The 27,863-nt window shown below is 33.6% G+C and overlaps 3 protein-coding genes across 4 annotated transcripts; all 3 read left to right on the top strand.

Moving 5' to 3' along the window:
• Positions 1 to 473: 473 nt before the first annotated feature.
• LOC126709253 (gamma-glutamylcyclotransferase 2-1) lies at positions 474 to 3,869 on the top strand. The gene is made up of 9 exons (XM_050409402.1): positions 474 to 760; positions 1,793 to 1,914; positions 2,028 to 2,104; positions 2,245 to 2,301; positions 2,476 to 2,532; positions 2,673 to 2,713; positions 2,926 to 2,997; positions 3,128 to 3,207; positions 3,318 to 3,869. Exons 2-9 carry the CDS (start codon positions 1,806 to 1,808, stop codon positions 3,530 to 3,532), a joined length of 708 nt encoding a protein of 235 aa, XP_050265359.1. The 5' UTR covers positions 474 to 760; positions 1,793 to 1,805; the 3' UTR covers positions 3,533 to 3,869.
• Positions 3,870 to 16,848: 12,979 nt separating this feature from the next.
• LOC126709039 (proteasome subunit beta type-6) lies at positions 16,849 to 20,769 on the top strand. Its single transcript, XM_050409109.1, has 8 exons — positions 16,849 to 17,139; positions 17,355 to 17,431; positions 17,983 to 18,038; positions 18,335 to 18,407; positions 18,873 to 18,984; positions 19,750 to 19,823; positions 20,284 to 20,358; positions 20,455 to 20,769. Exons 1-8 carry the CDS (start codon positions 17,031 to 17,033, stop codon positions 20,584 to 20,586), a joined length of 708 nt encoding a protein of 235 aa, XP_050265066.1. The 5' UTR covers positions 16,849 to 17,030; the 3' UTR covers positions 20,587 to 20,769.
• Positions 20,770 to 22,994: 2,225 nt separating this feature from the next.
• On the top strand, positions 22,995 to 27,259 carry LOC126708620 (AIG2-like protein D). Of its 2 annotated transcripts, XM_050408432.1 has the most exons (6): positions 22,995 to 23,191; positions 23,453 to 23,525; positions 25,017 to 25,109; positions 25,766 to 25,861; positions 26,151 to 26,234; positions 26,955 to 27,259. In XM_050408432.1, the coding sequence occupies exons 1-6, from the start codon at positions 23,043 to 23,045 to the stop codon at positions 27,096 to 27,098; spliced, it is 639 nt and encodes a 212-aa protein (XP_050264389.1). In that variant the 5' UTR covers positions 22,995 to 23,042; the 3' UTR covers positions 27,099 to 27,259. The 2 variants fall into 2 exon arrangements, with proteins under 2 accessions (XP_050264389.1, XP_050264390.1); XM_050408433.1 differs by lacking the exon at positions 25,766 to 25,861 and having other exon boundaries at positions 22,999 to 23,191.
• The last annotated feature ends 604 nt before the right edge of the window (positions 27,260 to 27,863 follow it).

Here is a 27,863-nt window from a genome sequence, read left to right as displayed (position 1 = left end):
CTGACTTTTTTTTTTAGATAGTTTCAATATATGATGTTTATTTTTTATGATAATTTTTTATCATCAGACACTAATCAATTTTTGGTATAGGCAAATTGAATCTCAAATCTCTAATAAATACCAACTAAATTGCAAGACACATACTATCTTTAATAAATTGAAAAAAAAAAAATTAATGATAAAAATAATAAAAAGGATTTTGTAATATGTTAAAGCATCAATTTAGAAAAAAAATTTAGAAAAATTTTATGTAAAAAGAAACAAATAACTTATTTATATTTTCCATAAAATCGTTTTAACATTTTTCCTAAAATAATTTGAGGTCCTTAAAAAGAAAAAAGAAAAAACAATATATACTTAAATGAATTTATTTAATAAAAAAAAAAAACATAAACATTAATTTGGTATACATATAAAGACATATACATAAAGACACATTAACAATACATCATCCATTCGTGTGACGTGCATTACTCCTACGACTTGGCCATGGGCTTGAGCTTCCTATAAATTCTCTACTTTCTCGTCTCCGCTCATCCTCGAAAAACAACCAAACACAAAGACACAGAGACAGAGAGTTAGAGAGAGAAACAAAGAGATTGAGAGAGAGAGAGGGAGACCCTAATCGCTGAAAGTTAAACCCGGGTTTCTGGTTTCTCTCTCTCTTTGCCACCATAAAGCAACGGGAAATCTGAAAATCTAGCGACTTTTTCTCTCTAGAGTTTTCTCGGGAAAAAAAAAGAATTTCACGATCTTCTTTGTAAGAACCGATTCCCTTTGATTTATTATTAATATTTATTTATTTATTTTTGTTTTAATTAATTAGTGTAATGTGGGTTTTACTTTTGATGCGTTGAACAATGCTGGTGACTTTCTATTTTTGTGTATTTTTATTTTATTTTTTTATATAAGTTGAATTGTGGTTATGCATTGTAATTTGAGCTATCTGTTTGGTTGCTGAGAAAAAAACGTAGAAGGAAAAAAAATAATAATTTAAGCCCTCTTTATATGTCATTATTTTGATTTCAAGATAATGGAAAACTCAACACCTAGAAATTTGGGATTTTGTCTATTTTTTGCCTCTTAATTTCTTTCAATAGAATGAAGTCAATGGTTAAATAGTCATACTGTTCCAGAATTAGAAAATAAGTAAGAAAAGAAAGAAATTGTTGACTAATTTAACTTGTTGAACACTTTTGTGGAATTCACTTAGGTTTAGATCTATTTTTTTGGGAATGTACACAAAATAGGCTTTGTCTAAGGTGTTAGGGAAAGGATGCAAGAAATAATGGTCAATACTTAATATTCAATCTGATGGGTTTTGGGGGATATATTCTGAAATTAAGGGGATAAGTTAGATAAAAGTTGTGATTTAACCCCACTCGGTGCTAGTGTAACTTAGTAATTAAAAGAAAATAAAAGGTTTAGTGTTTCAATGTTTTTACAAACTTGGATTTAAGCTACCATATAAACGAGTCCATTTAAATTACTGGTCAAAACCTAGGAAGCACAGACATGGATGGCAACCTAAATGAAGTGTTCGTGCTTCCTAAGTCAAAACTTCTATATATTTTGTTAGTATTTGATTGATCAAGTTTTGGGCGGTTTTGTGTTTGTATGGTGGCAACTGCTGATTTGAGTTTTGGTTCAACCCCGTAAACAATGTTTAACAAAGCAAGCTAATAATGTCTAACCAGCTTCAAGCTGTACAAACTAATAAATCACAACCCATTTGCTTGAAAAAGCAGTTATTTGCTAAAATGTGAACCTGAGGATAATTTTCTTTTGGCAGGTGTTACACAACCATGGTTTTTTGGGTTTTCGGCTATGGTTCACTGGTGTGGAACCCAGGATTTGAATACGATGAGAAGGTGATAGGCTACATTAAGGACTACAGGCGTGTATTTGATCTTGGTAAAGATTTATCAGTACAAGTATTTGTTACACATTATGCATTATCAGTCTTAATCATATTCCTGAACATTTAATTATAATTGCTTATGCATGTTTCATTCCTTCTGTCTCAGCATGCATTGATCACAGAGGCACACCTGAACATCCTGCGCGCACTTGCACATTGGAACAGAAAGAAGGAGCCATATGCGTAAGTAGAAGATCTTAATACTAATTATCTTGTATGCTACTTATCTATGGTAATTGTGAGGCCACAGGTGATGAATCATTCCCTTCAATTAAGATTTGGATTATGTCAATTGATTTTTAACTCTTAAATTATTCTTTCAGTGGGGTGCTGCTTATCGTGTTGAGGGAGACCCTGAAAGGGAAAGATTAGCAATGGAGGTAATATTATATATTAATTTTAAGTTAGCTTGTTTAGATGGGGAGTGCTAGGTAGTACTTTTGACAAAATGTAAATTGCTTTTTATTTTTTATAACTGGGAATTCCTTTCCACAGAGTTGGCTTGCAATTGTTATTTTATTGTATAAGTAAACTAAAGAATCTTTTAAATGCAGTATTTGGAAAGGAGGGAATGTGAATATGATGAAAAGACACTTGTAGACTTCTACAAGGTAAGATTTTGATGTGATTTACAACCGTTGTCTCTTGGCTAGAGTTGTCATTGTTATCTTTTCTTGTTTTCCATGCCTGTATGTTTTGTTCATTCTTGTTTTTTTACTTATTTCCTATATGTGTGCTGTCTTCACTCCAGGAAGAAGATTCCTTGCAGCCTGCTTTAACAGGGGTTATAGTGTAAGTTGTCTTGTTATGTGCTTTAATTGTCATATCTTTCTTTTGTGGGGAAAAATATTAATGGATGGAATCTGCAATGGTTTTCTTTATCAATCCGAAAAAAAAAATGGTCTCTCTCTACCTTTAAATGATATAATGACATCATATGGTGCATTTAGATATGGTATGTTTAGTGGAATATTCCTAACAGAACCTTTCTTTTATTTTTGCAGTTTCACATCCACTCCAGACAAAGAATCAAACAAGTACTATCTTGGACCTGCACCATTGGAGGAAATGGCCAGGTAAAGTGATTAGTAATTCTTTCTTCTTTTTATTTCCTTTTCACCATCACCTAATTTGGTTCTTCTACTTCTACCCCTCATTTTGTGAAAATTTCTTCCTCAAGCTGATTTCTTTTGTGCTTTTGGTCAGGCAAATTGCAACTGCTAATGGGCCATGCGGAAACAATAGAGACTATCTTTTCCTGTTAGAGAAGGCCTTGTCTCAAATTGGTGAGTTTTCCACCCAACATGAAATATCATAATACATTCAGACCTTCCTTCTGTTGAACATAGAGACCTGGTTTAAACTTTGACGAAGTTTCTGGAACATTTGTGAACAGGCCATGAGGAAGACATGGTGATAGAGCTTGCAAACGAGGTGAGGAAGGTACTTGATGAAGGAATTCCGAAGGAGAGGAAGTCGGTACTTGAAATTGAAGGAATTCCGAAGGAGAGGAAGTTGGTTGGGCCACCCCACATCCCACACAACAAGTCCCATATGCCCACCCTTCAACTGCATCCACTTCCAGAAGCCATTGCCATGGACTCCTCCTAGCCAGAGAAAGATACCAACTGAAGGATTTGCACAAGCTTCAGGAGTCTGCTAACCCATTTATTACCTTATTTTGGCGCTTATTTATTCTTTTCCTACAACAGGGCAGTTTTTTTAGCAGTTTTTTTGCCTGTCAAAACTACTACACGGCAGTTGGTCACTCCTTTTTTGGAAGTCAATAATCTTTGCTTAGCTTAGCTTTGAGGCGCTGCAAGAAAGTGGTAACTGGAGTTGAAATGAGTGACTAACAATTTTCATACGAAATACAGAAAGTAGAAGACGATGATGATGCTAATTTCATTTTCCAACGAAGAGAAATCAATTGTTACTTCATGCGAAATACAGTATATGGTGTGTGTGTGTGTGTGTTTTGTGGTGGCATTTATGCCTTCATTTTTATTACTTAGTTTATTTTTGATAATTTGATTATTAATGTCATTCAAGATGATAATTGGATCAGTTTTGACACTAGATCAACAATCAAAATTGAAACTCAGATGCAGATTGAAACCCATAACCTAGAAGCAAATTGTTCCGTGTTATGAATTTTCCTAATTTTACATTGATGTGCCAATCTTTATTACCACGATAATTCTGGCAGGGGATGATCACTTCAAGCTAACTGTTGAGATTCTGATTCATTCGAGTCTTTTCTGAAGTTGACCCCGGTGGTTGCATCACTCAAGTCTTAAAAGCTAAACTAAGTTTGGAATTGGTACAAAATCGAATGCTTACAATTTGGCCCCGTTTGGTAGAGTTATTAAACAACTCATTTTCATTTTTTAAGCAATATTATACACATTTTCACATATATTTTTACACATTTTTTTACTCACATGTATTTTAAAAAACTACAAACAATATTACTTAAACTTCTCTATCAAACGGTAATGATCCTAACCTTATTAGGCAAGAGAGGGAGAGCCCTTATATGTACCAATCTTTAATGTAGGCAGCAGAGAGATTTTTTAGGCAGAAAGAAAGAATCAAATGCCACAATTTGGGGGATCATAGTACCTCATTTTTTAAAATAAATTTGTTCCGATTAGAAATGCAAGGAATACTATAAGATGCCTTTATTATTACAATCAAGGGCATAAGGTAGGAGATCCCGCACTACTCTAGGAGATGGCTATTAAATTCAATGAATAACTTCTTGGAACCTCTCACAGTAGTTTCAGTGTAGATGATGCTGAACTAGTTGCTCAATTACTTCGTCGAAAGATTATTGTGGAGCAACAGAGGGTCATGCAGGCAAAATAACCGCTGAGGAAATACAAAAAGTTATTTTCAATCTAGATGGAGATAAAGCTCCAGGGCCAGATAGCTTTACTGCTCAATTTTTTTAAAGAAATCTTGTGGAGTATATAGTTCATCAAGAAGTTAGTGCAGCAGTTAAGTCTATATATCTGGTAAGCTACAGGGAGAAGTAAATGTATTGTTAGCTCAGGAAGTTATGGAAGTACCATAAAGAAAAAGGGCCTGCTAGGTGCAATTTAAAAATCGACCTTATGAAGGCTTATGATTTTGCTGTTGGAGTACCTGATCAGTTTGTTTCATTGGTTAGGGAATGAGTTACTACTCCAAAGTTCTCTGTTTCCTTTAATGGGAATTTGATGGGCTATTTCAAGGGAAAAAGGGGTTTTATGCAAGGCGATCATCTATCCCCATATCAATTTGTATTAGCTATGGAGGTGTTTTCCAAGCTGATGCAGCAGATGGTGAGTAATTCAGCAAGTTCAAATTCGTCCTAAGTGTGCAGATTTGAAATTAACCCATCTGTGCTTTGCTGATGATCTGATGGTTTTTTTGGGGGCTGATGTTCAATCCCTTGGATTAATCCAAGATGTATTACAATCCTTCAAGAAGCTTTCAAGGCTGAGAGCTAAATTCATTGGAAAATGAGGCTAGCTGCTGTTCCTTTGACTTTGAAGCAACAAATATTGGCAGTTCTTCAATTTAAGGAAGGGAAACTTCCTGTGAGGTACCTTGGTGTACGTTTGATATCAAAGAGGTTAACTGAAAAAGAAACCTTTGGCAAATAAAATTATAGCAAAAATTAACTCTTGATCAGTTAAACGCCATTCCTATGCTGGCGGATTGCAACTAATTAAATCAGTATTGTTTAGCTTGTAAGGCTACTGGTCCAGAATGTTTATTCTCCCCAAAAAAGTTATTAAAGAAGTGTGGAAAAAATTAAATAGTTTCTTATGGAAGGGATTTGATCATACTACTACAGGAGCTAAGGTAAGGTTGGATTTGGTATGTAATCCAAAGAAATAAGGAGGTTTAGGGTTGAGGAGATTGGAAGAGTGGAACAAATTAAGCAGCTATCATGGAGTTTATATGGAGTTTATTTGCTCAAGCAGGTTCACTTTGTGCAATTTGGGTTCATTCTAATTTGTTGAAAAATAAGTGCTTTAAATTCCATCCAAAGAAATTTAGTGAACCTACAAAGCAAGATTGGTTTGGTGGTATTGGGAGAGGAAGACAAGCCAGTTTGGATTCCATCCAAATCTAGTCATTACACTTGCGCAAAACCCTGGAATCACACCAGAAGCAAAAACCCATAAGTGAGCTAGTGGAAAGTGGTTTGGTTTCCTAGCCATACCCCTAGCATGCTTTTATAGGTTGGCTGGTTATTCAGAATAGACTAGCAACAAAGGATAGATTGCTACAATGGGGGCTCAATATTGATCCACAATGTGCTTTATGTAGGAACAAAATAGAGGACAAAGATCACTTGTTTTTCCAATGCCATTTTTTTTTTTTTATAAAAGAATTTAAAAAATTATTTCAAACTGGTGCCTTGTAAGACACCCAAAATTCCACTTGAATGAAGTCATAAGTTGGGGAGAGGCGGGGTTGAAGGGTAAAGGAAGGTATATATATTGAAGATGATCAAATGGGAAGTAAAGTGCAGATTGGAATCTCAGAAAGATTTCTGTAACTCTGTTATTAACAAAGCCATTTATTGTTTTTGGTGTGTTTCTCATTCTGTTTTTAGGGACACTTCTTTAGGTTGAATCCCCTTTTGTTTCAGTGTTTCTTATTGATTTGGTGTGGGTTGTATTAGAGCTGTTTATTTTCATCTCTTTGGTTCAGGTGTTCTGTTGTACATTACTTTTCAATTCTTTTGAAATAAAATTGCTCAAGAAGTTGACCTTGGTGACTTGATCACTAGGCATTGAGGGAGCTTAGTAATTCTGCTCCATCCTTTTCTGCATGGGGTCATCTTATTAATGATATTAAGCTGTTGTTGCAATTTGCAAAGCGTTTGTTTATAAGGTTAGCTTAGGAATGCAATGTAAAAACAAACCGGCCAAAGCTTTAGCACACTATACCATTTTCCAGGACTGTAACCATGTGTGGGTTAAGGAATGTCCTCAGTTTCTTTTCTTACACCTCCTGGTGGTCTCTGATACATGCTTTGTAATTTTGTACTTTATAAAATTTTATTAATAAAATTGCCTACATATATGTTATATATAATAACCATTGAAGAGGAAGGAAATCAGAGGTGACAGATCCATTTAGATGGACTTGACAGTGCAAGACAAATGGGCTAAAGTAAACGGATCCGATGTGAACGGACCCAGGGTGGACAAATCAAAAGGCCATGTGGCACTCAATTGGTCATTATGTGGTCTTCAAGAAACCCTAAACGGAAACGACTTGCACCTCAAGATTAACCCTAGTCCATAAAGTCCCAATTTGAATAGAATTCTAACATGAAGAGGATTTTGGAAGATACGCGCATTGATGGAGATTTTCTCCATAAGGAAAAGACTTGTGACACAAGCAAAGAAGTTTGATTCTACACTACTATAAAAACTTGAAGACCCTCAGAAAAAAGGTACGCATAATTCACCCCAGTTCTGGCACTCTAAAGTTGTGAGAAGTTCTAACTTGACATTCGAAGAGTATTTGGCCGGCACCACACCAGTGTTCTCTATTAGGTCTTCTCTTTTTATTGTACAGGTATTGTTTCGAGCATGCAAGGACTGTGTGGCTTACTGGTGATTTTTCGGCATCATCAACCATTATAAGTTTGGTCATTTTTTATTGTCGTTCTTTTTTTTATTAGTTTTTTTTTAAGTCACTATAAGTACAGCTTTTCAATGAATCAAAATTTTAAAAATATAGTTGTACTTCTACTTAATGATTTTTTTGGATCAATTTTTATTTATTTTTAAATCTTCTGCCTTAATTCTATTAGGTAGAAGATGAATCCTAAATAATAATAATAAAAAAGAATCCTATTAGGTATTAGGGTCTTTCTCAAAAAAAGAAAAGACAAAAGAAAAAGGTATTAGGGTGTGCTAGAGTATAAAAAATTATATTTTTATTTTATTTCAAATAATTTGAATAGAGTACAAAATGTCTTTTTCTTTTTCCTTTTTTCCATTGGTGAAATTTATGGATGGATTTGGGTTTTACTAATATGTAGATTTTTTTTGGATATGTCATTTCAAATTCATAATATTACAAGTTTTGTTGTTTGGACAAAATTTGTAAATTCCACATTATTATATGTGGTTAAATAAATACCAAACCATTTCTACTAGTAATTGTTCTTCAAATCCCTTAATTTAAAACTTTCTTATCCAAACACAACTTAGGAGAATGGACCAGATTGGATCGAATAAGAACGGATGGATTGAATAGGACCAAAGTCGATAGAAGGCCGAATAGAACCAAATTGGACTGAATATGACCGAAGTGGACAGAATGGACTAAAATGACTGAATAGAACCAAATGGGACCAAATTCGACCGAAGTGGACAGAATGGACTGAATTGGACCAAAGTGGATCGAATAGGACCGAAGTAGATAAAATGGACCAAATAGGACCAACATGGACCGATTAAGATCAAATTGGACCGTATATGAGCGAAGTGGACAAAATGGACTGGATTGGACGAATAAGAATGACTGGACTGAATAGAACCAAATTGGACCGAATATGACCAAAGTAGATAGAATGGACCGAAATGACTGAATAGAACCAAACTGGACCGAATGGACTGAATAGGACCAAAGTACATAGAGTGGACCAAATAAGACCAAAGTAATCGATTAGGACCAAATTGGACCGAATATGACCGAAGTGCACAAAATGGACCGGATTTGACCAAATATGACCAAATTGGACCAAATAAGAACAAATTGACTAGATAGGACCAAAGTAAACCGAATAAGAACGAATAGGACCAAAGTGGATAGAATGGACTGAATAGAACCAAATTGGACTGAATAAGAACAAATGGACCAAGACAGAATGTACCGAATATAACCAAATTGGACCAAATATGACCAAAGTAGACTAAATGTACCAAGTTAGACTAAATAGAATTAATGTGGATTAAATAGAACCAAATTGGACCGAATATGACCAAAGTGGATAGAATAGACCGAATATGACCGAAGTGGACTAAATAAAATCAATGTGGACCAAATATGACCAAAGTGAACAGAATGGACTGAAGTAGCCCGAATATGATCAAAGTGGACCAAAGTACACAACATAAATATAAGAGAAACATCGTTTGTGATGGTAACATTTGTTTTAAAAATAAAATAAATAAAATAATGATGTTCTGAAGCCTTCAAAGTGAGGTAGCAAATATGAATATAGAATATATATGATATTGGGTTTTATTTATTAATTCTTATTTAAACATGCAATTCATGCATCATAAATAAATATAGGACATTTAATGTTTGGCACCTTGTTGTTAGTATGAGTTTCGATGTATTTGACATCATAAAAAGGGTGACATTATCCCGCGTACTCTTAGCGTCATGGTCACTCTACAAGTATAAGTGCTTGTAAGGTACAGGAAACAAAGGCTAGGGTTCAAATCTCCAAGAGTGAGATTCATACACATGTATACTTAGATTATGCTACAGTAGACTTCTATTTCAGATTATAATATATATATATATATATATATATAACCGCTCCTTTTATGGTATCATAGCCACTCTTTTTTGGCCGGTGATAATGTGGTTGTGTTCTCTGTCTCTCTGTCTATGTTTATCTGAATCATTGATACTCTTTTGTTGTGTTCCCTTCTTACCGTCATTGGCACCACCCGTGTTGAAACATGAATTCCCAAAACCGAACAGTAAGGCCCGTTTGAGCCATGAGGGTGTGTAGGGCATGAAAGGTATAGGGTTGACTAGGGTATGTGTTACGAAATGCAACGGTTGTGAGAAAAACATGATAATTGAGTGTTGAACCTAAGATAGTATGGATAGGTTGTGGAGATCCAACTCTTCTGTCAGCTCTAGGACTAGTTGTCCTCTTGATATTGTAAACGAAGAAGATCACACTATTGATGATAATGAGTTGCCCCCTGATTTCCATAGATGGAATATTCCTAAAGTTGATACTAAAACTGTTTATAAAACTAGTTTTGTTGAGAGTGCTTTTCATTCTGCTTACAAAACTAGAATTGTTGAACAAATATTCTCTATTTCTAAAACTCATGAAAAAGGCTGTTTGTTTTCTAAAAGAAATATCAGTGAATTTATTGCTGCTAAAAAATTCAGTTATTTGCATATTGGTATGGTTCAAGTTGCTATTAAACCACTCACCCGAAAGGGTATTAATGCTTCTGTTCTTATGTGTTTAAGAGACGCTAGATTTAAGCACTTTAAAGATAGCATTCTTGGTATGATTACTACTTCTTTATATGATGGTCCTGTTTATTTTAACTGTTACCCTGATCTTACTCTTGCTTTGGATGATCCTAATATTGCTAAAGCTTTGACTTTGAATATTGCTTCATCTAGTTATCACATGGAAGAAGGTAGTAAGCCTTTTGCTTTGATTTATCGCATTTATTATAGACTGTTGGGTACTCAAATAAACCCTGGTACTAAGATTCATAGAGAACCATCTGGTAAAACCATGTTAATTCAATGTTCAACCCCTGATTCTAAAGTTCAAGTTCCAAAAATGACTCAATGGCAAGATGTTAAGCTTCCTACTGATTGGTTGTTGGAACAAGAATCCCCTCCTGCTAAATCTGTTTTTGATGAGCTAGATCTCACTCATATTTAACAATATCTTGATGGTACTGTTAAAATAAGTTTTCAAAACAATTCACATTTGAGAATCAACGAAGGAAGACATTCCTTTGCTGGATCTGAAAGTATTTCAAAAAGAGATCAAGAGATCAATGAGTTTTTGGAAAAGAATCAAGAGATCAATTATTTTTTGCAAAAGAATTTTGAAAAACCCATTGATTTAAAGCTAAAAGGTGTTTCAAGTGATAAATTTCAAATCAGCTTTGTTTACTATTCCACTAAACCTGAAGCTTCCCCTCCATATAGCAGAACTGCTAATGAAGAAGAAGATGACACTAAATCTATTTGTCCATCTAATTCTGATTTTCCTCCTATTGACAATCCTGTTTACCAAAATCAACTAAGAGTTTTGAATATTTTGGATGAAAGTTTTAAAGTTGATATGGTTTCCCTGTATAATGAATTTATGCTTGCTAAAAACAAAAATAAAAGAAAATACTTTCAAAATAATTTTGCTCAGTCTGAAAAAGACCGTGTTAAAAGAAAATGGTTAGAAAAGATGAATCAATTGAAAAAACATGTTTTGTTTTTTGATTTTCTTGAAAACCATTATGTTTCAAAAGATGAAGTTTCAAAACAACATCTAAATGTGATAAAAGCGTTTATAAATGGCAGACCAAGAATCACTTTATCAGTCATGTTTTTAACAAGGACATAAGGGATCTTGAAACAGACATTATCATGACAAACATGAGCATTATTCAATTCATATCTAATCTTCATTTTACTACCATTAGCAGAAATCAATCTTTCAGTTGATTTTTCAAAATATTTTGAAGGAATCAATCCTTCTTGGATACAGTTCATATCCACACCAGAATCAATCATAGCAATAACAGTGAAATGATAATCATAGGAAACAACAATTTTAACTTTTGTAAACTATTTTGGAGGAAGCAATTTATTAACAAGACTAAGTTGAGAATTATCAACAATATCTTTATGCTCATCTTGTTCGTCTTGTTCGTTATTAGATTTATTAAGATTTTTATCAATTTTTAACATTATCAATTCTTATTTGAGATTATTGTTATCACTTTTAATGCTTTTAAATTCATGTTTTAATTTATTTATCTCTTGTTTAACAACATTAATTTCATGTTGAAGATCATTAACAGTCCATTCTTTGGATTTCTTTTTATTAAATCTCTCCAAAGTTTCTTCAAAGCTTATAGTTGATTTTAGTTTTTTACCAGTTTCATCTTTTATCAAATTTTTCTTAAACTTATCAAAATATTCTTTTTGTAATTCAGGATTTTGAATTTGATTTATCAGTTGAATTATTAATTTTTCATCTTCTTCACTTTTAGTGAGAGTATTAACAGATTTAATAACATTACAACAAGAATTTCTACAACCAATTTTAATATTAGGTGAATCAGAAGAATCAGTAGCAGATTGATAGCAAGAATCAGACGAAGAAGAAAAATCATCTTCCAAAGAATCAGACGAATTCTTTGATTCAAGTATTCTGAATAATTCTTCTTGATTTTTATCATCAATATTTAACATGTTAAACTTGTTTTTCAACTTACCAGGTTTTTGCTTACAATCTTTACTAAAGTGTCTAGGTTTACCACAGTTAAAGCATTTACCTTTACTTGATCTCTGGTTATCATATCTTTTAGAAACATTTTTCTTCTTAGCATAGAAATCATTAGGTTTAACAAAGTTGTTTTGTATTTTTTATATTTTTTTTATAGCTTTTATCATATTTTTTACCTTTTTGCCTGGAAGGAGTAATAGGAGGCAAACCATATTATTCATAGAAATTACCCATTTCATATTTAGCTTTTCTTTTATTCTTTAATTGGTGTTTTAACAATTTTTCATCATTACACATGTTGATACCAAGTTTTTTAATAGTACTAAAAATATCACCATAGGTTAAATTATCATAATCAGTAGAATCATTTTTACCCATTAACTCTTGTTTTACCTTATGAGCAAAGATAGGCAGCGGACCGTCAATAAACTTTTCTTTCCAATAAGGCTTGTGGCAATCTTTCTGGAGCATCACTCTGGCAGTAAAAACATCTTGATACCATCTGTAATTAGACATAGTAGGACATCTCAAATTATTTAAATAATCAGAAACTCGAGATGCAATATTAGATGGAGTACCAACAAAATGTTTGAGAATAGTATAGATTAGGGTATTAACACCATCAAGAATACCGCGACCAATACTTTCATCAAAAATAGGCAAACCTTCATCATTCTTTTTAACAGCATGTTTAATAGACTCTCTAGATTCTTCTGTAAGATATGAATCCCACCATCCACAAAGAGCACCAGAAAAACCAGTAACAAGTAAATTAACAATATCAGGTTGATCAAGATCATGGTTATTTTGATAAGCAATACCAACCATAGACATATGACCCATTTTATTAATGATTTCTTGTTTAGACAAACCATCAATATTTCATTCATAAAGCTTATCAGCAGATACAGAAAACTGTATTTGAAAAGATCTTTCTTCAAACTGCATATCAGGAGGAGTGAGTTTTGAATACCAGTTTTTTGTAAAAGACATGGGTTTGAAATTTCCAACAAATCTTTTAATTTCTGGTAAATCATCATCAAAAACCTTTTTTACAGAAACAGAAGAAACAGTATCAGAATCTGTATTTTCTTCAGAAACAATTTCATTTTTAGAAATAGTTCGAGTAGCCAGAGTACTTGTAGAAGTACCCTTAATTTTAACTTTTAAATCAGAGAGCATTTTCTCAACAATCTCAAGGGTTTTGGCCTGAGAGGTTTTGAAATTCACCTTTTCTCTTTGACTGGGTAAATCAATCAAAGGTTTTTCAATTTTGATAGAAACAGACTTTTCAGAAACAGGTTTTTCAAGAGAAACAGTTTTTTAAACAATTTTTTCTTCAATGCGGTCAAACTGTTGACCAATAATATGCAAAGATTCATTAGTAAAATTGTTTTGTTCAATAAGACTAACAATGGGAGTTTGATCATCAGCAATTTTGAAAGGAGAAGCCTTCACTTCATCCTTCTTAGTAGTTATCAAAATTGTCTCAAGAGGAGGATGACTAGACCTAACAGTGGTTTTATCTGCCTTAACAAAATTTGATTTTTTTATTAGATGTTGTTTTGAAACTTCATCTTTTGAAACATAATGATTTTCAAGAAAAAAAAAAAAAAAAACATGTTTTTTCAATTGATTCATCTTTTCTAACCATTTTCTTTTAACACAGTCTTTTTCAGACTGAGCAAAATTATTTTGGAAGTATTTTCTTTTATTTCTGTTTTTAGCAAGTATAAATTCATTATACAGGGAAACCATATCAACTTTAAAACTTTCATCCAAAACATTCAAAACTCTTAGTTGATTTTGGTAAACAGGATTGTCAATAAGAGGAAAATCAGAATCAAATGGACAAACAGATTTAGTGTTATCTTCTTCTTCATTAGCAGTTCTGCTATATGGAGGGGAAGCTTCAGGTTTAGTGGAATAGTAAACAAAGCTAATTCGAGATTTATCACTTGAAACACCTTTTAGCTTTAAATCAGTGGGTTTTTCAAAATTCTTTTGCAAAAAATCATTGATCTCTTGATCTCTTTTTGAAATACTTTCAGATCCAACAAAGGAATGTCTTCCTTCATTGATCCTCAAAAGTGGGTTGTTTTGAAAACTTATTTTAACAGTACTATCAAGATATTGTTGAATATGAGTGAGATCTAGCTCATCAAAAACAGGTTTAGCAGGAGGGGATTCTTGTTCCAACAACCAATCAGTAGGAAGCTTAACATCTTGCCATTAAATCATTTTTGGAACTTGAACTTTAGCATTAGGGGTTGAACATTGAATTAACATGGTTTTACCAAATGGTTCTCTATGAATCTTAGCACCATGGTTTATTTAAGTACCCAACAGTCTATAATAAATGTGATAAATCAAAGCAAAAAGCTTACTACCTTCTTCCATGTGATAACCAGATGAAGCAATATTCAAAGTCAAAGCTTTAACAATATTAGGATCATCCAAAGCAAGAGTAAGATCAGGATAACAGTTAAAATAAACAGGACCATCATATAAAGAAGCAGTAATCATACCAAGAATGCTATCTTTAAAGTGCTTAAATCTAGCGTCTCTTAAACACATAAGAACAGAAGCATTAATACCCTTTCGGGTGAGTGGTTTAATAGCAACTTGAACCATACCAATATGCAAATAACTGAATTTTTTAGCAGCAATAAATTCACTAATATTTCTTTTAGAAAACAAACAGCATTTTTCATGAGTTTTAGAAATAGAGAATATTTGTTCAACAATTCTAGCTTTGTAAGCAGAATGAAAAGCACTCTTAACAAAACTAGTTTTATAAACAGTTTTAGTATCAACTTTAGGAATATTCCATCTATGGAAATTAGGGGGCAACTCATTATCATCAATAGTGTGATCTTCTTTGTTTACAATATCAGGAGGACAACTAGTCTTGGAGCTGACAGAGGAGTTGGATCTCCACAACCTATCCATACTATCCTAGATTTAACACTCAATTATCATGTTTTTCTCACAACCGTTGCATTTCGTAACACATACCCTAGTCAACCCTATACCTCTCATGCCCTACATGCCCTCATGGCTCAAACGGGCCTTATTGTTCGGTTCTGGGAATTCACTTTCCAACACAGGTGGCGCCAATGACGGTAAGAAGGGAACAGAACAAAGGAGTATCAAAGTTTCGGGTGGACATAGACAGAGAGACAAAGAACACACCCACACAATATAAGGTGACAGAGTTGTTATTGTAGTTGAATTTATGGTTTGATGGCACGGGCTCTATGCATATTTAGCATGTGAAGATTGGATGATCTTCTTGTACTTGGTCATGGTGTGTTTCTTCTTTTAAATGTCTCGCTGATGTTTCCATAGGACCACAGCAGGTTTACCATGGCTCGAAAGTTGAAACTATGACTACAATGTTGTTTAATTTTTCTATAAGGGTTTTTGCTTCCTATATAAATGTATGAGTCTAGCTTAGCCTAATTTTTTTAATCTTATATGATTTTTAAGAGAGTATACAAATATGCTTTTAGAAGCAAGTCAAAGACTTATACACCATTTTAAGAAAAACAATTCCTAATGGGAGTCTAAATACAAACTACGTTTTGGGTATTAAAATGAGTGATTGACATTTGATTAGTTTTTATCAAATAAATAAGGAAATAAAAAAAATTATGTGTCAAATAAATAAAGAATTAAATATATAAAAATTATGTGAAAAATTGCAAAGCTACCAAAGCTTATGTGGCATGATATGGAAGATTAAAAAAAAAAAAAAACGTCTTATGTTTTATATATATATATATATAATTATATATAAGTGTATGATGATTATAATATATATATATATATATATATTTTTTTTTTGTAAATAATAATTATTATTATGGGTTTTACTGACGTATGCCCTCAGAGCATATGTTAGTAAATCATTTTAGGAAAATTTTAAAATATATATGATTATCTCTATATGTTAAGAGGATTTAGAAAATTAGTCATGATTTTAGAAAATGTCAAAAATACCCCTAATCTAATTAGATAATTCATATTCTTAAAAAAAAAAATAGGGTTAAAATTGTAATTCAACATAATTTTAAAAAAAAAAAAACTACCAGAGAAACTTTTTTCTTAAAAATTAGAACACTCTATTTAAATATATCACATGCACATTTGAAACATTTTTTTCCCTAAAAATTAGCACACACTAAATCCAGCAGTTTACTCTATTTTAAAATCCAACTTTTAGTGTTTTTTTTTTTTAATTTTTAAATCTTATATTTTATACAAGATAGAAATTCTACTTTAACTTAATTTAAGTGTATATGTGTGTGGAGCTAAATTCTAAATTTTAGTGTTTTTTTTTTTTTTGATTTTATGTTTTATATAAGATAGAAATGCTACTCTAATTTAATTTAAATGTATATGTATGTAAAGTTTTCTTCTGAAAACTTGAACTTGTCCCTTTTCGGCTTTTCCCTTACACCTCACAAACACTTACAATTATAAAGTAACCATCACGCCAAGGATGCGCGGTAGTAAATTTTAGTTTCTTAAAAATCTCTTCCTATGTATTCTCAATAACAGTAAATAAATTCAAATTAAAAAATTACATTAATTTATTAAAAAAAAAATCATCACACGTGCCGAGCCACCAATATATTATTATTTTTGTTAAAGCAAAAGAAAAAAAAAAAGAACTTGTTGTGCAAGAAGCCAGGTCCATTAATAAAACTAAAAAGAGAAAACCCATTCCTTCACTCTCTGAACTCTCCCCACCTCTTCCATTCCTTAAGACTCCGTGCTTTCATCCAGATCTTCATACTTTTACAGTCCACGCTATTAGGGTTTCTACCCATATCTCTCTCTCCCTCGAACATGGATCTTAGCAACAATCTAGATGCCCCTCACTCCATGGGCACCACCATCATCGGCGTCACTTACAACGGCGGTGTTGTTCTCGGAGCCGACTCTCGCACCAGCACTGGTATTTTTCTTTTTTAATTTCCCTCTCTGTTTGGCTTCCTAGAAAATTTCTTATTTTCTCGTCTTTTTCCCCAATTCCAAACCCTAAATTTAGTTGCTCTCTCACTATCATCTTAACACATTGCTTAATCCTTTAGGTTTGAATTAGTTTTCGATTTCAATTAAAACTAACATCGATGATTTATGTTTGATTCAATTTCGTTTTTGTGTTTGCAGGAGTCTATGTTGCTAACCGTGCATCGGACAAGATTACTCAGCTGACCGATAATGTGTATGTTTGTCGCTCTGGATCGGTATTATTCTTTCTCAAACAACTCACATTCATTTTTGTTCCTGATTTGCTTATGGTGAAAATGCTTCAATTTTAATCACCATTATTGGTTGGTGAAGCTTTTGTAGGAGGCTTTGATTTCTTTGTGATGTATCGATTTTTATGTCGCTAAAAAAGGATTGTGCATTGAGCCAAGAGCCAAGAGCCTCGTAGCTCAGTGGCATTGCTTGGTTTCCTTTACAAGGAGAACCAGGGTTCAAATTCTCGCTCCCCCAATTGTTGTAACAATTGAATTATCAAAAAAAAAAAAAAAGGATTGATCATTGAATAATAGTTTTAATTTAAGTATGTTTGTGGGGTCAGTAGGTTGTTTGTGTAATGTTTGTTCTCACGTGTTGGACAAATTTGGGGTTACAATTTTATTGAATTAAGGATTGTCGTAATTCTAGAGAATGATAAAGAAAGTAAAACTGATTCATCTGCTTCGTTTTTTTGCTCCATCTGTTGGCTGAGCCTCTAACGCATGGCTTTCATTCTGATTACATGTATTATTTACTTGTCTGCTTCTTGCAGGCTGCAGATTCCCAGATTGTTTCCGACTATGTGCGTTACTTCCTTCATCAGCACACGTGAGTGGTTCTGTTCCTGTTTATTTCCTTGACCATTAAAATTCTATGATTAGTTTGGCGCATTGTATCTCTTGGATCATGTTTCGTTATATTACTGAGAGTCATCTGTAATTTACTTTATTGATAATCTGAGGTGCTTGTATTGAAACTACGGGTTTAATGAAGGGTGGGGGTGTTATGTCGACCACATTTGGCAGTAACTTAAAAGACTTTTTGTTGTTTTGGTTTATGTCATTGTCATGTTAGTTACTGTTTCAAGTACTGAAATTTTAATTATCAATTATCTTTATATACAGGATACAGTTAGGGCAGCCTGCAACTGTCAAGGTTGCTGCGAACCTCGTCAGGCTACTAGCCTATAATAACAAGGTCTGAGTTTACTGCTTTAGTTTGTTCAGTATGATTGCTTTCTTGCTTTGGTCAGAGTAATATATAATTGTTTCATTGCCGCTCTTTGAATACACTGGTTTTCTTCTTTTGCCTCATATATTTGTTCATGTTATGGTAGATTGAGTATCAAAATAGGATTGATTTTGAGATTTTTTTTTTTTAAAAGAATTCTGTTTGAGAATAATAGGACTCTTCATGAACGCAAATATTTATACCAAAATAAGCCAGTTGTGGGCTGCACTATGCAGTTTATGGCAATAAGAAAAATTTATTTGTGAAGGTTAAAACAGTACTTCTCTCTGTATGTGGAGGTTAATAACTTTTAACCTATTTGATGTTTTCAATTTGTGTATTAAAGTATTTCTTATTAGCAAAAATTTGTACCATTAAACTATTTCTAGTTTACCTAAATACTTGCTTTGTCACAATATTTGGACTTGGCAGAACATGTTACAAACTGGCATGATTGTTGGTGGGTGGGACAAGTATGAAGGTGGTAAAATTTATGGAGTTCCTCTTGGTGGAACGATAATAGAGCAGCCTTTTTCAATTGGAGGTATGCTTTTCTTCTGTTTGTCTCATCAATAAATATTCCCTTGTATCCTATGTTTTGCGAGTGCTGCACATTCAATTTATTATTATTATATGTTTTCGTATTGTACCATATTCTTTTGTAGCAATTGCACTGTAAGATTCTGTATAAACTGTTCTCTTGCAGTCTTTTAGTAGGCTATATATATGAAGGGTTTCTAAAGCCATTTGAAATTTCTACTTCCCCCTTGGGGCTAAAACATTTTTTAATTTTTTTGAAATAAAAATAAAAAGAACAGAAAAACCTTAATCTGGTTTGGAGGTGTGGGAGAGCTTAGCCTGAGGAGTCTAGTGATAAAAGTAGAAGATTGGCTTAGAAAAGGATTAGTTATGCTGCAACTTATAATCTTAATTTCTCTGGCTCCTTTTTGTTTGTTTCTTTTGTATACTTCCTTTCTATTTGGAATGGATTGCATTTAGCACTTCACATTCAGAATTTACTGTCTTGAAATTGATGGTATAAGTTTTATATGTTGCCTGTTACATGCAGAGCATTCATTCATCTTGTGGAAAATTCATGATCTTGCAGGATTAGCTTTATATGTGCCATATTATATGACATTGTTATCTTTCTATCAGGGTTGGTTCTAACACAATAAATTAGTGTATATGTTATGTGTTTTTGTAATGTATGTTGGGTAAAGTTTTCTTTATGATGCCATCTTTGATATCAACTTCAGTGCTATATTTTTGCATGAGCGTTTGGTTTGACAAACTTTGTGTTTCACAGGATCTGGTTCTAGTTACTTGTACGGGTTTTTCGATCAAGCATGGAAAGAAGGAATGACCAAAGATGAAGCTGAGGTATGTAGGTCTTGATCTTTGTAAATGCAAAATTAGTTAATGCCTTTTGAGGTGATGATAAAATTCTTTCAAGCTTCTGTGAGATGTGACCTCATTATTATGCTTGCATCAATAAACAACTAAAGGTTACAATCAGGGAGAAGTAATAAACATGACAACCTATTTTTTTTATTTTTGCCTTATTATTTCCCCCTTGGCTGTATCTGAAAAGGTCAAATGTGATTTAAAAAAAAAAATTAGTATAGGATGAGTCATGATAACAGTTATTTCTCTTCTTTTCATTTGTCATTACTTATTACAAAAGGAGGAATATGTGTGTAAGGATGGAGTATGAGAGCAAAACATTTCTTGTAATTCATACTCTCTCATTGCTCATCCAATATATATATATAAGTATAAAACTGTTTTTTTTTTGCTGTGCTTTTTAGGCTCTTAATTATCTTTTGGTGTTTTACTGCAGCAATTAGTGGTTAAGGCAGTTTCCCTTGCCATTGCACGTGATGGTGCTAGTGGTGGTGTTGTTCGTACTGTCATTGTAAGATTTGTGCTGAGCATTTCCAAGTAGATTCTTTTTCACCATTCACATGCTCACAAATTGACTGAAACCCCTTGGTCTTTGATGTTCTTGCAGATAAATTCCGAGGGAGTGACAAGAAACTTCTACGCCGGTGACAAACTTCCGTTGTGGCATGAGGAATTGGAGCCACATAACTCACTGTTGGACATACTGAACTCGACCAGTCCTGAGCCAATGAACATATGAAGTGGAGGAATCATAATGTTGATAGGCCTCTAGCCTCACTTTAGTTATTTCTCTTTAGCCTGCTACATCTGTTTTCCAATCAGGAACGAGATTTTAATCATTTTATATTTGAGAATGGTTCATGTACCCTATCTTGCTGGATATATTTCTTATTCAATCTAGATGGGTTTAAGTTATTTGTTATTGCCTGGTGTCATCATAATCTCTTCTCTGGGCCAACTAGAGGTCTGTGGAAACCGGAAATAGATATATTTGCACCTCATCGAGGGTGACATTTTTGATTCATATATTCCTGCTCATTGGTCAATGCTCGGATTTCAAATTTTAATACTTATATTTTAGTAAGGTGATCAGCGAGTAAATTCTTATTTCTTGTGATTCCTTTCTAGTGGATAGAAGATTTTTTCTAATCCCTAACCCCAACGAGAGAATCCAGTTGACTTTGTTTAGACATGAAGGGTCTATCGATTGTGAATTCATGGTAAATTTTAATTGATACCATTATTAGAAGAAAAGTAATAATATGGATACTTATCATCAACATCTCTATTCAGGAATATGTTTTTCACTTTTTAATAGGATGATTCAAAATTTTGTGAAAATGAAAGGGGAAAATATAAAAAAGAAATCCTCAGTGAGTAAGGGCCCGTTTGATAATGTTATTCTAATAACGTTGTTTTTATTTTTTAGAAATTAGTGTGAGTAAAAAAGTGTGTGGAAACACATAATGTTGTTTAAACACTACTAAGTTGTGGACCTTACGGTTATTGAAGGGATCAATTGTTCGGTATGCCAAGGTGTTTTGAATAATAAAAAGAACAAGAAATGTTGAATGCTGATCAATAATCAATTGATATATGATTCAATACATGCGCATACAAAAAAATTAAAAAAAAAAAAAAAAAAAAATTGATTCAATACATGCGTACATGACTTTGCAACTTTTTTTTTTTTTTTTTTTTTTTTTTTTTTTTTTTGTGGTTTCTCACATTCATATAGAATGGTAAATACTAAATAGAAACTACCGCGCACCTTTAATGCGATAGTCACTCCACAAATATAAGTATTTGTGTTTGTGGGGTATAGGGGGGAAGGGTTGGTGTTCAAGTCTCCAAGAGATAACTTTACACACACATACACTTAGATTAGACTAAAGTAAAAATTCTATCTTACATAAAAAATAAAAATAAAAATCTCGTATTCTCCACGGAGTAATTAGTTTGTTACAAATTATACAATGATGTGGCAAAGCGAGCAGTAATTGGCGATTGGCCCAAGTACTAAAAAGAAAAAAGACAATCACCTTCCGATCAAAAAAAAAAAAAAAAGACAATCACCTAACATCATTTTTTCATAAATAACTATAAAAGACAAACTATTTTGTTAGTTAGCAAACTTTTGAAACAATTTTGCTATCTAACAATTCAAACATGTTAGTGTCGATTTTAGGCTATTATATACAGTTTCATGTTGCGCCAGTAGTTGAGGTGGATGTCCACATAGGAGGCATTGAAATCAAGTGCAGTCGGCTCGAGTTTTGGAAATCGAGTCTACTGGACTCGGTTTTTGTTCATGGAAACCGAGCCCTATGGACTCGATTTAGTAACGCAGAGACAGAGAGATGCTAGAGATCAAAACGCAGAGTCATACAACGAAGAAGAAAGAAACAACGATGCAAACCCAGCAACCCGGGTGCCAATTCTGACCAAACCCAAGCAGCAAAAGCTTCAGGCGATGGAAATCGAATCGAGCGTGGTTTCTCACTGCCGCTCCAGTGGAAGAAAGAAGTAACAATGCAAAAACCCAGCAACCCAGGCGTTGATTCTGACCAAACCAAGGCAACGAAAGCTTCAGGCGATGGAAATCAGATCGGACATGTGGTTTCTCACAACCGCTACAGTGGAGGAGAAGAACACATTGGAGAATGGGTTTGATTTGTTTTGGATTTGATTTGTTCATGGGTTTTTGGGGTTTGGAAGTGGAGATGTGGGATGGCATTTGGAGAAAAAAGGAAAGGAAGAACAAGAAAAAAATCCGTGTAAGTTTGAGTGATGTTTTAAGTGGTCTGGGCTAAATTGAAATCGAGTTCAGAAGGCTCGATTTCTATTAAATTAAACCGAGTCCTTTGGGCTCGATTTCCATGAAGGACAAGCAAGTTCTTTGGGCTCGATTTCCATCCTATGTGGACAGTTTGTCTAGCTCAACTGCTGGTGCAATGGGAAATCGAGTGCAATATACTTGATTTATACACCAAAATCGAGTCCTTTGGACTCAATTTATTAGATACCAAAATAGTTTCAAACCTTGGCTAACTAATAAAATAGTTTAGATTTTATAGTTATTTAAAAAAAAAAAAAAAAAAAAAAAAAAAAAAAAAATCTCACTTAACAGCTAACCTTAACCGCAAAGCTGGAAGGAAGGCCAAACTCAACCCAAAAAAAATAAACGCAAACAGAATGAGTGCGAGTGCGAGTGCGAATCCAGTTGGAGTTCCAGTTCAACATCATCACAACGTGTTCGTATACGGCAGCCTCTTAGCTGATGATGTCGTTAAGGTTCTCCTTAAGCGCGTCCCTCCCTCTTCCTCTGCCATCCTCCACTCCTTGTTAGTCTCTCTCTCTCTCTCTCTTTTCTTAAACCAAGCACTTGATTGATCCTTGTTGTTGTTGTTGCTTTCTAGTTTCTACACAAATCCCACTTTAAAATAAATAAGCAAAAGCCCATTTTATTTGAGCCTATAGTTTTCCAATCCTTTATTATTATTTTTATTTTTTCTAGGCCCTCTTCTGCCCTTTGATAGTCTATAATCTACACCTTGTTTACTAACGTTGGTTTTTTTTTTGGGACATTGATTTTAAACCCGCAGTCATAGATTTAGCATCAAAGGAAGAGTTTATCCAGCTATTCTACCTGTGGAGAATAAGAAAGTAACTGGAAAGGTATGTTTCCATTTCATTTCAAGGCCTAATTTCCTTTGAATAATTGTACCCTTTCTATGTCTGTATGTATGGTTGAAATCCATTCATTAGCTTTTGCATTTTTGTCTAAATCATAATCATAGAACCTTTTCATGTACCCAATTTGCTATTTATCAGAATTTAGGTGACATGATGCATCTTATGTGTCAGCAGTATCAGATTGTTTCATGATTTGTCACACACATTCTCTGCAAGTTTGGAGCAGGTTTTTATTATCTTAAATTCTTGTTTATTTTGAGGCAGACCGCAAATTATTCTAGATTTTCTGAAACAAAGTGGAGACTCAAAAACTTGTTCGATTTCATCCAAGATTTCATAAGATATTATGTAGAATTTCCAGAAATCTGAACCGTCTGGTGTCACTGATAGAAAGTTCATAATTCCAAATAATAGCTGTAATGCTGCAATTCAAAGGCATAATCAGATTGCAATTAGCAATTAAATATAATTTTATTTACTAGAGGTCATACCTTCTTGCGATGGCAAGTGCCCACCCTCAAAGAGACGTGTCGAAGATTTGAGTCCATGAATTAGCCTCTTCAAAATTGGGGTGTTGTTTCCTATTGATGACCTCTCCCAAAACCTATTGAAACAAGGAACTTGTGCAATGGGTTACAGGTATGACCTTTTTACTATATCCACCAGAGACAGAGGAACCGGATATCCTTTATTTGCATCAGCAAGCACCTTGGAAGATAGTACACGCCCATGGTCAAAAAAAAAAAAATTCATATTCCATCAATCAGCAGTAGTATGGATTTTTTGAATAAAATGCGGTGCATTAAACTATAAAAGCATAACAGGTCTAGGCCAAAGCATATTGGGAAGCATTTGTGATAGATGTGCTTGCATGGTACTTCTAGTGCATTTTTAAACTTTCCAGGAAGTTTGTGCATTTCAGAAGGTTTTCTATTACTCCACCATTTTCCCTGGAAATATAATTAAGGGTAAAATATCATTTTCGTCCCTATAATTAATCATATTCAATTGGATGACATGAATGTGCCCATTCACTTTGTGAGATGTTTCAGTGTGACATTCACTGTTCTCATTCCTCTTCCATTAGCATGATCTTACTTGTTCCATTTCAAGTTTGTTTATCTGAACAACATTGGAAATATGTTTGAGCACAAATCATTGGCCTTTACTCACATGATTTGTTCACCACTTTAGTCCCCAAATCCTGACTTATTGTCCTGTGTCTTGAATCTCTTGATGCTAGAAACTTTAAAAAAAAAAAAAAAAAAAAGCAAGATGTGTAGTGAACAAGAGAATAAATTAGATTAATATTTATTTGCGTCTAATGGTGTCCTACTTCACATATGACTGGAATCATAATTATGTTGGCCTTGCTATTCTAACCCACATTTATGATTTTGTTTCTGAAAAGTTCATGCCCTTTATGATAACAATATCACATAATAAATTTAACCAATTTTTGCATTTTTGCAGGTCTTGTTTGGTATTACAAATCCTGAATTAGATATTTTAGATACTTTTGAAGATGTCGAGTATGAAAGGAGAACTGTTGAGGTTTCCTTGATGGTGAGTGTAATGGAAATCCACTTGATTGCTTTCCGCCCATCATTTACAGATTAACAAGCTTGCATATTAGGAGATCTTGAAGGGCAGGTTGATGTACCAAGTGTAAAAGTACCCCTTCTAATGACCACACTTTCTAAAACACAAAGAAAGGTGGGCATGAGATGCCGCAAGGCCTTAAAAAAGGCAGTTTCCTCTAACAGCATGGTTAGGTGTACTTTTGTACTAGTGTTTTTTTTTTTTTTTGGTAGAATATTTTTGTACTAGCTTGTAATGCTTTTAATCCTACAATAAACTATGATGGGGCAGTATCCTATCAATCTTGCAAGGGCATCACTCATTTTTTTCAAATTTTGGTAGGATCATTTTTTGTTTCAATCCACTATTAACAACAAAGATGAGTTTCACATTTTGCATATATGTGATTAAATTTGAATGATGAATAGCATTATATGTATAGGTCACAAAGTACACCTTTGTGGAAAAGCATTGAATTTCATATTTTTTGCATTAGTTTTTTTATATGACCTCCATACTCTATTGAATAGTTTAAATTGTAATCGAAATTCAAAACTGATTGTTTTATGTAAAAATGGGTGATGTTCTCTCAATTATAATGGGTGGCATCCTATCATAGTTTGTCCCTTTAATCCGTGTAGGGTCGCAAAGAAAAAACTCATTATAAAGGATTATTTTCCTACCAGGCTTTGGAAACCTCATTCCCTTTGGTACCTAACCTGCCTGACATGAAGAAGGTATACCAATTGGTTTTTTGGCATCTAACCTGCCTGACATAAGCTAAGCTACCAATTCGTTTACTCCCAAATAGAAATGAAAACTGAAAACTGAAATTAAATTCATTTGGTATTCTTACTTGTTGGAAGTGCATGATCAATTTCAAGGGGGAGGGTTTAAATCAGGCTTATCATTCATTATACCTGATGACAACTTAGAAAAGTGGAGCCATTTACTCTTGATAGTAATTTTTGAAAAATTCCTGCTTTCTTAAACCATGCTAAAAAGGAAAGTGACTTTTTTTTGCAGGATAGTTCTGAGAAGTTACAAGCTCACACCTATGTATGGAGTGACAAAAATGATCCAAACTTGTATGGAGTTTGGGATTTTGAGGTAAAATTGTGTATTCTTTGAGTCTTTTCTCACCTAAATACATGCAATAGGTAGCGCTAGGCTTTGGACAATCTTTATTTGATATGTCAATGCTTCTCAATAATAACCTGATTTTATGTTTCTTGCTCTGTTACTCTCACTGCATGGTTCTGCTCACCTCAATTTCATATTATTTCCATTCTGTTCCTCTTATATACCTCAATTTGTGTTTACTCTTGAGGATGTTGTCATTCTTCATTTTGTTCAATTGTTTTCAAGGGGAACCTGGGCCCATCAAGTTTCGAGCACTTGTCTAAGATCTTGATGGATGTATCTTCTAATTTTCCTAGTTTCTAGCCCTTTTTCATGATAATGAAACCAAGTAGCCTATGTGGCTATGTCCTCTTGGTTTAGGGGGAGGAAGTATAGAGAATTTATATAGTTGATAAAGATAGTTGTCCTGATGCCATCAGGGGGAAAAAGAGGAGAGATAAGATGACCCAAAATGACATAACTATTATTATGCCTCATTGTGGGTTCAATGCCGACACAACATTTGATTGCCAAGGCAGGTAGTTGCTGTCCATCAATGATAAATTAATTGTCACTATATCATGAGATTAATATCACATTACTTATAAGGTGTTATTTTATGGGTTTATATTATATTTACTTCTCTTCTGAAATTGGTTATTGTCCCCGATGTTTTTCTCTATTTGACTTGTCGTATATATTCTTAAGGAATGGAAACGAGTACACATGAATGATTTTATCAAGATGACCACTGGGTTTGTGGAAGAATTGGAGCAGCCTGAATCAAAACCAAGAGTTGCCACATATGAATCATTCTATAACCAGGATGGTCAAAATCCCCCTACCTCTTGATACCATTCTTGATTTGTAAATCCGAAACTATTTTACACCTGTATGTTGTTTTACCATTCTCAATGCTTCCATTATTAAAACTATGCTGTCATCCATTCTACTTTTTCTCCAGAATTTGTTGCAAATAAAAATTGCTTGCATTGCAGTGGTTTAGTTCTCAATTTTTAACTTCTTTTTCATCCTTGCGTGGAAAATAGTAAGATATAGAGACTGGGAATTATTTTTTCACCACGCAGTCTCTAGAAATATGGTGCCCAATTTCAGTAATCTTATAGGTGTATTAACCTAACCTTAACTATAGCTACCATGTTTATTATACACTTGGTTTAACTCAACGTTAACTATGGCTAATTGGCTATCATTTTTAATTGGGTTCACTCACTCTCCTCTCTCAAATTACAAAGAGAGGCCAAGAGTCTTATAGCTCAATAATAGAGAGAGAGAGAGAGAGAGAGAGAGAGAGAGAGAGAGAGACTTAATGCAATTGGGTTTATTATTATAATGTGAGTAAAATCTTCGGTATTTGATGAAAGACAGCATAAGCAAATGAATAATTGAAGAGATTGAGAGAGAGCTTCTTTTTGTTTTAGCTGGCCAGGAGATTCGTCATTCGATTCATTCCCTTGCCGCTAAGTTGGCTCTGTCATAGATCTGTCTACAGTATGCAGAATGCATGACTTTTGCTTATTATATGCTAGAGGAACAACATTTTTCCATTTTAGCGTGGGCGTCATGAATGCATGATTTGCACTCATGGCCTACAAG

This window comes from Quercus robur, chromosome 12 (assembly GCF_932294415.1).
Source record: "Quercus robur chromosome 12, dhQueRobu3.1, whole genome shotgun sequence".
Classification (NCBI taxonomy): Eukaryota; Viridiplantae; Streptophyta; class Magnoliopsida; order Fagales; family Fagaceae; genus Quercus; species Quercus robur.
The sequence above is the reverse complement of the archived record's forward strand: the minus strand, read 5'-3'. Positions and strand labels throughout refer to the sequence as shown.

Coding starts and splice junctions, on each gene's coding strand:
- LOC126709253 (XM_050409402.1), top strand. CDS start 1,806: ATGGTTTTTTGGGTTTTCGGCTATGGTTCACTGGTGTGGAACCCAGGA. Junction 2,105..2,244: donor AGAAAGAAGGAGCCATATGC/GTAAGTAGAAGA, acceptor TTATTCTTTCAG/TGGGGTGCTGCTTATCGTGT. Junction 2,714..2,925: donor GCTTTAACAGGGGTTATAGT/GTAAGTTGTCTT, acceptor TTATTTTTGCAG/TTTCACATCCACTCCAGACA.
- LOC126709039 (XM_050409109.1), top strand. CDS start 17,031: ATGGATCTTAGCAACAATCTAGATGCCCCTCACTCCATGGGCACCACC. Junction 18,039..18,334: donor TACTTCCTTCATCAGCACAC/GTGAGTGGTTCT, acceptor CTTTATATACAG/GATACAGTTAGGGCAGCCTG. Junction 18,408..18,872: donor TACTAGCCTATAATAACAAG/GTCTGAGTTTAC, acceptor TGGACTTGGCAG/AACATGTTACAAACTGGCAT.
- LOC126708620 (XM_050408432.1), top strand. CDS start 23,043: ATGAGTGCGAGTGCGAGTGCGAATCCAGTTGGAGTTCCAGTTCAACAT. Junction 25,110..25,765: donor CTGTTGAGGTTTCCTTGATG/GTGAGTGTAATG, acceptor TAATCCGTGTAG/GGTCGCAAAGAAAAAACTCA. Junction 26,235..26,954: donor ATGGAGTTTGGGATTTTGAG/GTAAAATTGTGT, acceptor TATATTCTTAAG/GAATGGAAACGAGTACACAT.